Consider the following 9,657-nt stretch of genomic DNA (forward strand, 5'->3'; position numbering starts at 1 on the left):
TTCTTACTTGGTACCAAGGAAAGTGAGTGTCGATCTCCACCGACACCCGACTCTGCTAACACAGTGTACAACAATCTCATTTATACAATTAACTCTAGAGCAGGATGTTCCCGTGGCATCTTGTGTTTGTTGACTCACTCATTGTAAGTTTAAAGAAAACCGACACTGCTCGACATAAAGGAATGCTGTTTTACAGATACCTTAATAATTACTTTTTCAAATGACCTTCGGCATGGAGCTAGCATAGGGAGTGATATACAGTTTTGATTGAAACTCTAGCTTATCAGTAACTAGGCCCCAAGGGGATACAAGGGACATCTCTAATTCAGCCTAAAACCTTGGTATAGTGACAACATATCAAGAGATCCTTCTCTAGCTCTAGCTAAGATAACGTGCGCATAGTGATAACACAGTCTGAGTAACTACCTCCCGACTTCTGCTAAGTTCATTAAAATCCCACATGCTAAACTAATTAAAATTCTTTCTCTATGCCATCAGTTTCTCCCATGGTTGCCTTTTCTGTCTTGGCCTAAATTCCCATCTACCCTTGTGATGTAAAATTTTTCTACCACACAGAGCATCCCACCCAATGTACACCTCCCTGAATACTACAGGCAATTTAGCATGGTTAACCCACTGAGCCTACACATCTTTGGACTGCGGGAGGAAGCTGGACTGCCTGGAGGAAACCCCATGCAGACACGGGGAGAATGTGCCAACTCTGCACAGACATTTGCCTGAGGGTGGAATTGAACACAGGTCCCTGGTATCATGAGGCAGCACGGCTAACCACTGAGCCACCGTGCCACCCTCTTTACTCTCCCACAATCCTCTGTCTGTCAAGTTTTCTAGAGTCTGTCTCTCACAACACTCAATCTTTTGACATCCCCATCTTAAACCCTTCCAGCTGTGGAAGGTCGCTATTAGCCATTCCTGCTAATGCTGAGCCAATATCTGGGAGGTCCTGCTTCATGTCCATCTGAAGACATCCTGCTAATCCCTCTCTCACTGTCCCAAGTGGTGCAGCAAATACTCTGTCACCCACACTGTACTGGGAGATTTCCCGACTCTCACAATTCCATTTCTGTGACATTCCCACTAACCACAATCTCAATGTTCTGTTTCTGGGCAGGTTCTGTCAATTGTCTCTCATACCCCCAGAGTGGGGAGGATCTCTCCAAACAATGATTCACACTGTTGTGTCTCAGATGGCCTCACCTACACTTCAATCACACTCCTTGATCTAGTGTATTTTTGCCCCCAAAACCTGCCCTCACACTCCTGGATTTGGGGTGGTATATCCAAACCCTCACTCACACTACTGGATCCCACCAATCCCACATATTCTTATGTCTGGGAAGTCCCTCTCACCAATTTCTCACATTCCTGCACAAAGCCATGAGACCATAAGAAAAAGGAACAGGGTTAGGCCATTCAGCCCCTCAAGTCTGCGCCCCGTTCAATAGGATCATGGCTAAACTGACATTCCTCACAGCCACTTTCCTGCCCTTTCCCCGTAACCCTTGATTTTGCGTCTGATCAAGAATCTATCCATATCAGCTTTAAATATACGCCAGGACTCTGCCCCAGCAGCTCTCTGTGTAGCAAAGAGTTCCAAAATATACTCACAATGCTCTGGAGAAAAATTCCTCTTCATTTCAGTCCTAAATTGGCATCCCTTTATTCTGAGACTATGCCCACTGGTCCTAGAATGTCCAATGAGGGGAAACATCCTCTCAGCATTTACCCTGTCAAGGTCCTTAAGAAACTTGTGTTCTTCAATGACCTCGCAATTCTTTTAAACTCCAGTGAGTAGAATCCAACCTGTCTATTTTTCTCTGTCTTTACGATCACTTTAGTCCTCCTTTTCTGGGTTCTTAGTTTATCCCAGCCTTTGGAGCTATCACTGACTTTTGCCTTCTTAACGGCTTTTTCTTCTGACATAATATTTCTTAACTTCCTTGGTTAGCCATGGTTGGTATATTCCTCCCTTACAATCTTTCCTCCTTACTTGGATGTACTTTTGCTGAGAATCATAAATTACCCCTTAAATGACTGCCACTGCATTCTTACTATCAGGCCTTGCTAATCTATCCGCACAGTTCACTTTAGCTAACTCTATCCTCATTTCGTTGTAATTCCCTTCATTTAAGTTAAACACAGTTGTTTCTGATCCAAGTTTCTCACTCTCGAACTGAATATGAAACTCTACCATGTTATGATCACTATTTCCTAGGGGATCTTCTACTCTGAGGTTATTTTAAACAAAAAACCTGTGTCATTACCCATTACCAGATCCAAGATGGCCCTCTCCCTGGTTGGGTCCATGACATATTGCTCTAAGAAGCTACTCTTAACGAATTTAGAGGGGCAGTTAGTCTTCATTGCTCTAAAATGTGTTTTTGAAATCAATTGGTTAAGTAAGCCTGATAAGCCCCAGTCACAGTGTGGGAAGTGAAATTATTCTCAGATCCCGAAGCACAGCTTTAGTTATACAGGGCAACGGTGAACAACATCTCAAGTACTCTGTAGTCTTGGTCTCCTTATTTACAGAGTGCTGTAAATACATTGGAGGAGGTATAATAAATTAATATCTAGATTGAATGGCTTGTCCTGTGTAGACATGTTGGGCTTTAACACTGGAATTTAGAAAGGCATGTAAGGATAATTGATTGATTGAAGAATGGTTGGATTGAGATGTATAACATTGTGAATGGCCTTGACAACGTGGATGTGTAAAGATGTATCCTCTTGTGGGTCAGCTCAGAGCTAGTGGACACTGTTTTAAAATTAGGGAGCACTCTTTTATTCATGGGAGCATTACACGTTGCTAGTTCCTCTCCAGGCCATTCACTGTCCTGGTTGGGAACTATAATCAAAGTTCATTCGCCATCATTGAGTCAATAATCTGGATCCCTCCTCTCAGCACTGTGGGTGCCACACGTTAATTTTCCTTCCCAAAAAAACAACTGGGTCACTGAATTTATTCAAGGCAGAGTTACCACAGAGAATGCTGGAGAAACTCAGCAGGTGTGGAGAGAGAAACGGGATAACGTTCGAGTCCGGTATGATGTTTTATTTGTTTGCAGAACCGAAAGGGATTGGGAAAATAAGGTTTTTATACAGTGACAGAAGAGGGGTGAAGGGAATAAACATGTTGGAGGCCCACTGCAAAAGAGAAAAGGGGTTGCTAATTGGGGTGAAAGAGAAACAGAGATGTAAATTAATGTAAATTAAGGATTGGAAGTGTGAAAATGGCCTTTCTTGGTTGAGATCCAAGTAAACAGGGAACAAACTGGGTGGAATGATGGCTCAATGACACAGCACCCAGATTCAATTCCACCCTGGGGGGAACTGTCCATGCAGAGTTTGCACATCCTCCCCATGTCTGCGTGGTGCTCCGGTTTCCCCCCATGGTCCAAAGATGAGCAGGTTAGGGTGGATTGGCCATGGGAAATTGCTCCACAGTGTCCACGGATGTGCAGGTTATGTGGGTTAGCCATGAGGAAATGCAGGGTTAAGGGTGGGATGCTCTTTGGAGGTTTGGTGTTGACTTAAGGGGCCGAGTGGCCTGCTTCCACCCTGTAGGAAACCAAATAAAGCCTGCGGGAAGTGAGAGGGAGAACAGCAGAGACCAGAAGAGAAAATGGAGGATACATGGCACACTCTGAATCGTTGGGATTTGGTTGTGGAACTCAATATTGTGTCCCAAAGGCTGTGAGGTGCCTCAGCGGGAAATAATGGGTTGTTTCTCAACCTTACTTTATGCAACTTTGGAACATTGCAGCTCAAGGGGCATACAATTAAGTCAGAGGTGAGGAAGGGTGGGATTTTTTTCCTGGCTTGGTCACTAAGTATATCCCAGACTGAGATAGATTTATAATCAGTGAGGGAATCATGGATTATGGGGAAGAAGCAGGGAAGTGGAGCTGAAGGTTATCTCTCAAGCATGATCACATTGAATGGTGGAGCGGATTCGAAAGGCCTGCTTCTGCTCATAGGTCTTCTTGTAGCAAGACACGACAGAAATGGTCGTATGAAAACAAAAGGATAGTTTATTGAAATGACAATTGCCTGAAAGGTCTGGGGTCTGACAGAGCCAAAATGCTCTGGAGAGTGATCGCCCGTCTCTTCCTGTTGAAGTTAAATGGGGGTCTGTTCAGTTACTAGACCCTCTTGGTGCCTCAAATGCATGTAAATACAATCTGGTTCAAATAAGAGATAGTAAGAACTGCCGATGCTGGAGTCAGAGACAACGCAGTGTGGAGCTGAAGGAACACAGCAGGCCAGGCAGCATCAGAGGAGGGAGGAGCAGGAAAGTTGATTTCTGAAGAAGAGTCCCGAACCGGGATGTTAACTTTTCTGCTCCTCTGATGCTGCTGTGCTCCTCCAGCTCCACACTGTGTTATCTCTGACTCTAGCATCGGCAGTTCTTACTATCTCTGAGTGAGTCATACCCACACTGTGTTATCTCTGGTTCAAGTAAGAGATGCTTTTGGTTTGTTTGGATAGAGTCGAACCCCAATGTTCGCTTGTTCCCATGATGTGCTATCATAGATGACAGAACTGTGTTTGTGATTATGTCTCTATATATAAAGATGAATGAAGTATATTTTGAAATAAAATAGTCTCGCCGATATAAAGGCGACCTCATTGCGAGCAGCAAATGCAGGAGACTAGATTGAAAGAAGTACAGTGAAATGCTGCTTCACCCGGAAGGTGTGTTCTGGGGCATTGGGACTGTGAGGAGATGACCCTGTAAATGTCATACTTTCTGCCATTTTATTCATTAACGGGATGAGGGCGTCGCTGGCTAGGGCAGCATTTATGGCCCATCCCTAATTGCCCTGAAGGCAGCTCAGAGTCAACTACATTGCTGTGGGTCTGGAGTCACATGTAGGCCAGACCAGGTAAGGATGGCAGTTTCCTTCCCTAAAGGACATTAGTGAACCAGAAGGATTTTTCCTGACAATGGATTCACGGTCGTCATTAGATTCATAATTCCAGGTTTTTTTTTTAAAAGTTGAAATCTGGCGTGGTGGGATTCGAACCCGCGTCCCCAGAACATTACCTGGGTCTTCTGGATTAACAGGCCAGCAATAATACCACTAGGCCATTCCTTCCCCTTAAAGGGGCATTACCTCTCCTTAAGCCCATTGCATGTGAGGGTACCATAGGGAGGGAGGCGGGGAGTGTTAGGATTGATGGAGGAGGTGGAACAGGGGTTATCGCGGGGGTGGAGGATGGGGGTAGCGGTCCCTGCAGAATATAAACAGCGGAGGGAGGCGTGTTCCGTCAACAGCAATGCCCTTAGCCAGAGTTAGCTTGAACGGCAAAACTGAAAGCGGCGTTTTGCTTCAGGAAGTGTTGGAGGGTGTGAACATGGCTTACAGACTGCAGTCCCAGAGCTGGACCGAGGATGTACACTGTCAGATTTGCCTCGACTTCTTCGCTGACCCGGTCTGACCGGAGGGCGGTCACAACTTTTGCTGCGCGTGTATCACGGGGAACTGGGAACGGGAGGCGAGAAACTCCTGCCCGGAGTGCAGACGGGAATTCCCGCGGAAGAAGCTCACGGTGAACCGGGCCTTAGCCAATCTGGCGGAGAGGGCGAGAAAACTCAGCCTGGAGTCGAAATTGAGGGACGTGAAGCTCCTGATGTGAGGAGCATCAGGAGGAGGTGAAGCTGTTCTGTGAAACTGACATGAAACTGATCTGTTACATTTGTAGAGATTCGGGAGGACACAAATCTCACAGTTTCATGCCCATCAAAGAAGCGGTGGAAATGTACAAGGCAAAAATAGAGTGGGTTTCACCTTCAGATTTACCCAATAACGTTTGTTTTTTCAGAGTCTAACCCCTTCCTTTTGTGATTTCCTCGCAGGAGCAGCTGAAATCTTCTTTACAATCTCTGATTGACAAGAGAGCGCTGTTTCTACACACGGAACTGAAGCAGATCCGCCAGATTTCTGAAGTTAAGGTATGTCAACCAACTCCCCACCACACGCCCCCACCCCCCACTCCCTTCTGGGTCTCCTACTCCCTCTATCGCGGTACAGTACATGATCTTTGTTCTCCTCCACCTCCCCCCTCCCCACAATTGCATTGGGCAGGAACAGGCGAACTGTCTGCAGTTGCACATCACATCCCAGTTCGCTAAAATGCACCAGGTTCTCGCTGAGAAAGAGCAGCCTTTGCTCAGAGAGCTCAGGAGGGAAGAGGAGAGGATTCTCGACACGATGGGGAAGAACCTTGGAGAGATTCAGGAGAATTTAAATTCAATCCAGGAGGAGATTACAAAGATGCAGGAACAGATGGAGCAGCAAAATGGAGTGACATTTCTGAGGGTGAGCGTTGGGAAATAGCCGTTGACAGCTTTGCAATGGATTGAGGGGTTGACGTGAAATTGGACTCAATGTCACTGTCGTCCCTCTTGCTTTTGTGAGGGGGGTCGAGGGGGGAGGTAGGGTTGGAACACATAGCGCCTGCAAATTCCTGGAAACCGGTCAAACATTGCTTGCAAAACTATTGCGTGTCCCCGGAGATCACATTATATTCCAGTTACGGTGTGTGTGTGTATGTGTGTGTGTGTGTGTTTGTTTGTTTGCCTGAGTTTAACACCGCCTCATTATTAAAAACCTAAAGAACTGGGGATGCTGTAAATCAGGAACAAAAACAAAGTTGCTGGAAAAGCTCAGCAGGTCTGGCAGCATCTGTGAAGGAGAAAACAGAGTTAACGTTTCGGGTCCGGTGACCCTTCCTCAGAACATCACCGCCTCATCATTGTAGCGTCCAATGAGCTTGAGTCACTCCATATTACTGAGAGTGAAATCATTTTCAAGTTGACGCTAGAATTCGCCCAATTTCCTCCCTTTTCCTGGTGAGTGTCTTAAGTAGAGCTGTACAGCACAAAAATAAAACAGACCCTTTGGTCCAACTGGTACGTGCAGACCTGAATTATTACCCTAAATTAATCCAATCCTATTTGCCAGCATTTGACCCATATCCCTCTAAACCCTTCCTATTCATGTACCTATCCAGATAAATGTTGTCTTTGTACCAGCCTTCAACCCTTCCTCTGGCAGCTCATTCCATAGCACGCTCTGTGTGAAAAAGTTACCCCTCAGGTCCCTTTTAAATCTTTCCCCTCTAACCTTAAACCTATGCCCCTCTGGTTTTGGACTCCCCCACCCTGGGGAAAAGACCTTGTCTATTCACCCTATCCATGCCCTTCATGATTTGTTTTTGTGACAGTTTTTCTGCCCTCAGGGCAAATCTTCGTGCACTGAAATCTATTTTTTACAAAATTATTTTTCAGGTGGAAAAAGGTCGGAAGACAAGGTAGGAGAGAGTTTTTGCACCGTTTTTAGTGAAATCCCCAGCAGGTTGCCCACGGTCCTTTGATAAAGTTGACTCGTTCATATTGCCAGGTCTGAGGAGGATTATTCAAAGCTGGCTTTAGTATCTGATGAACTCCCTCTGGGACAGTTCAATGGCCCATTGCAGTACACGGCATGGAGAGAAATGCTGGATACTATCCACCCTGGTAAGTCGCTCCTTTTCCCATTTTGTAAAAGCCATGGCAAAGGTTTTATACAGGCTCCATTTTGAATGATCACCGTGTCCCTGTCAACTCTTTTATACTGAAAGTAAAGCTCCCTTTATTCGATAAAACCACCTCTACTCCTTTAAACTGACATTGAAGCTCCCTCTACACTCTCCCCCATCAAATACTCCCAGGGCAGGGACAGCACGGGGTTAGATACAGAGTAAAACTTCCTCTACACTGTCCCCATCAAACCGTCCCAGAGGAGGACAGCATGGGGTTAGATATGGGCTACAGCTCCCTCTACAATGTCCCCATCAAACACTTCAGCGTGGGGTTACATACAAGTAAAGCTTCCTCTACACTGTCTCCATCAAAAAATTCTAGGGCAGGGACAGCACGGGGTTAGATACAGAGTAAAGCCTCCTCTACTGTTTTTTTTAAAACTGAAATTGAAGCTCCTTCTACTCTGTCCCTATCAAACACTTCTTGGAGAGGGGCAACATGGGGTTAGAGAGTAAAGCCTCCTCTACTCTTTTAAGCTGAAATTAAAGCTCCCTCCACGGTGTGCCCATCAAACTCTCTCTGGAGAGGAATAGCAAGAGGTTAAATAGAGAGTGAAGCCTCCTCTCCTCTAACCTTGGAGTTTAACATCTACAGACTGGAGTCAGCTCCTGAGAGAGTGTAAGCGGGAAGGTTGGGGGGGGAGGGGGGGGGGCGCGGTCACTTTTCCTGTGGATCGCCCCTATTTCTCTCCTCGGAATCTCTGGGATTTATCACTTAACAGAGTGGCAGTCAGTTGACCGGGAGCTCATACTGAGTTTGTCTGGAGTTTGTGCTTCCCCCTTTTAGGTAGATAAAGCTTCAGTAGCTAAAAGGAGAAAGGGATATGGTGGAATGTGGGATTAGGGGTACTTACTGAGTTGGATGATCAGCAATAGCCATATTGAACAGTGGGGCAGACTTGAGGACTGAAAGACCTTTTCCATCTCATTCTTCTATGTTTATGGATATAATGACCTGGTTTGGTTCATTGTCGTGAAACTGGAACTACTGTTTGGACTGAGCGTGTCACAGCTACAGCCTATTTGCCTATCTCTTTGCTCACCTCTGTATTAGATTCTCGTACCATCTCCCTGAATTATTTATTTCCCCCTTCTTCCACCAACCCCAACCCCTCCCCACTGCCCGGAAACAATCTACCCCCTTCCTCTTCCAGATCTGGGTGTCACAAACTGCCCTTTAGTGGAGCCCCTGGCCATTTCGGAGGGCGGTTATGGTCTAGAATCACGTAATGACATTCCTTAAACAGATCGCGTGTTTTTTTCTTAAAAAATGGTGACAACAGCACATGAAATGTCTTTGAGCTGCTTTTTATTCCAAATTTATATCAGAATCAAATTTCAGTATCTGCCACGGTTGGGAGTTGAACCTATCCCCCTAGACTTTCAAGATTCCTTAACAAGATCACTAACAGCTTTTTTTTTATTTAAGCAACCTGTTCAGGAATGGTAATACACATCCTTGGAGCAGGTGGGAATTCGGGACTCCTGGTCCAGGGGTAGGGACACTACCGCTGCGTCACAAGTACCCCTCCACCTACATTCAGTGGGTGAGACAGTTAGAGCCCATAATTTTGTTCCTCTTAAAGCTCTTTTATTCAATGAAAGCAGTCTCCTTTCTGCTCCTGCTTTTGTCCTTCCCCTCTGCAGACGTTCACCTCGCCCCCCTCCCCTTCACTTTTGCCTCCCTTGGCCTTTTATTCCTTCCCTTCCCTCTTTCCTTTCCTGAGCCTGTACCTTCCCCTCTCTCCAGTTTCCCTGTCCGCATCACCGACTCCTTCAGTCTAACTGAAGGTCAGTGACTCTCTCTGCAGTCGCTGGGTCTGGGGCAAAAGTGGGGTGGAGATGGGGAGGTGTAGGAGAGGGGTGAGGGACCATGGGGAAGTGGGTGTGGAGCAGGAGGTGGGTGCGGTACAGGAGGTGGGTGCGGTACGGGAGATGGGTGCGGTACAGGAGGTGAGTGAGGTACAGGAGATGGGTGCGGTACAGGAGGTGGGCGCGCTACAGGAGGTGGGTGCGGTACAGGAGGTGAGTGAGGTACAGGAGGTG

The 9,657-nt window shown here is 46.3% G+C and overlaps 2 protein-coding genes across 3 annotated transcripts in view; both read left to right on the forward strand.

Moving 5' to 3' along the window:
* The first annotated feature begins 5,290 nt into the window (after nt 1-5,290).
* LOC125486993 (E3 ubiquitin-protein ligase TRIM41-like) lies at nt 5,291-5,878 on the forward strand. Its single transcript, XM_048616728.1, is given in 2 exon segments — nt 5,291-5,658; nt 5,660-5,878. Coding segments are annotated over 2 exon segments (552 nt in total). The 5' UTR covers nt 5,291-5,304; the 3' UTR covers nt 5,858-5,878.
* The window catches only part of LOC125486992 (nuclear factor 7, ovary-like), a 7,832-nt gene continuing 3,862 nt past the window's right edge, over nt 5,688-9,657 (forward strand). Inside the window, exons 1-5 of one of the 2 annotated variants that reach the window (XM_048616727.1) lie at nt 5,688-5,805; nt 5,885-5,980; nt 6,114-6,347; nt 7,319-7,341; nt 7,431-7,546. In XM_048616727.1, coding sequence (XP_048472684.1) covers nt 6,162-6,347; nt 7,319-7,341; nt 7,431-7,546 — 325 coding nt within the window. In that variant the 5' untranslated portion in view covers nt 5,688-5,805; nt 5,885-5,980; nt 6,114-6,161. Of the gene's footprint in view, nt 5,806-5,884; nt 6,348-7,318; nt 7,342-7,430; nt 7,547-9,657 lie in introns of both variants that reach the window. The other variant, XM_048616726.1, reaches the window with a different exon arrangement.

This window comes from Rhincodon typus, chromosome 35, assembly GCF_021869965.1.
Source record: "Rhincodon typus isolate 14 chromosome 35, sRhiTyp1.1, whole genome shotgun sequence".
Classification (NCBI taxonomy): domain Eukaryota; kingdom Metazoa; phylum Chordata; class Chondrichthyes; order Orectolobiformes; family Rhincodontidae; genus Rhincodon; species Rhincodon typus.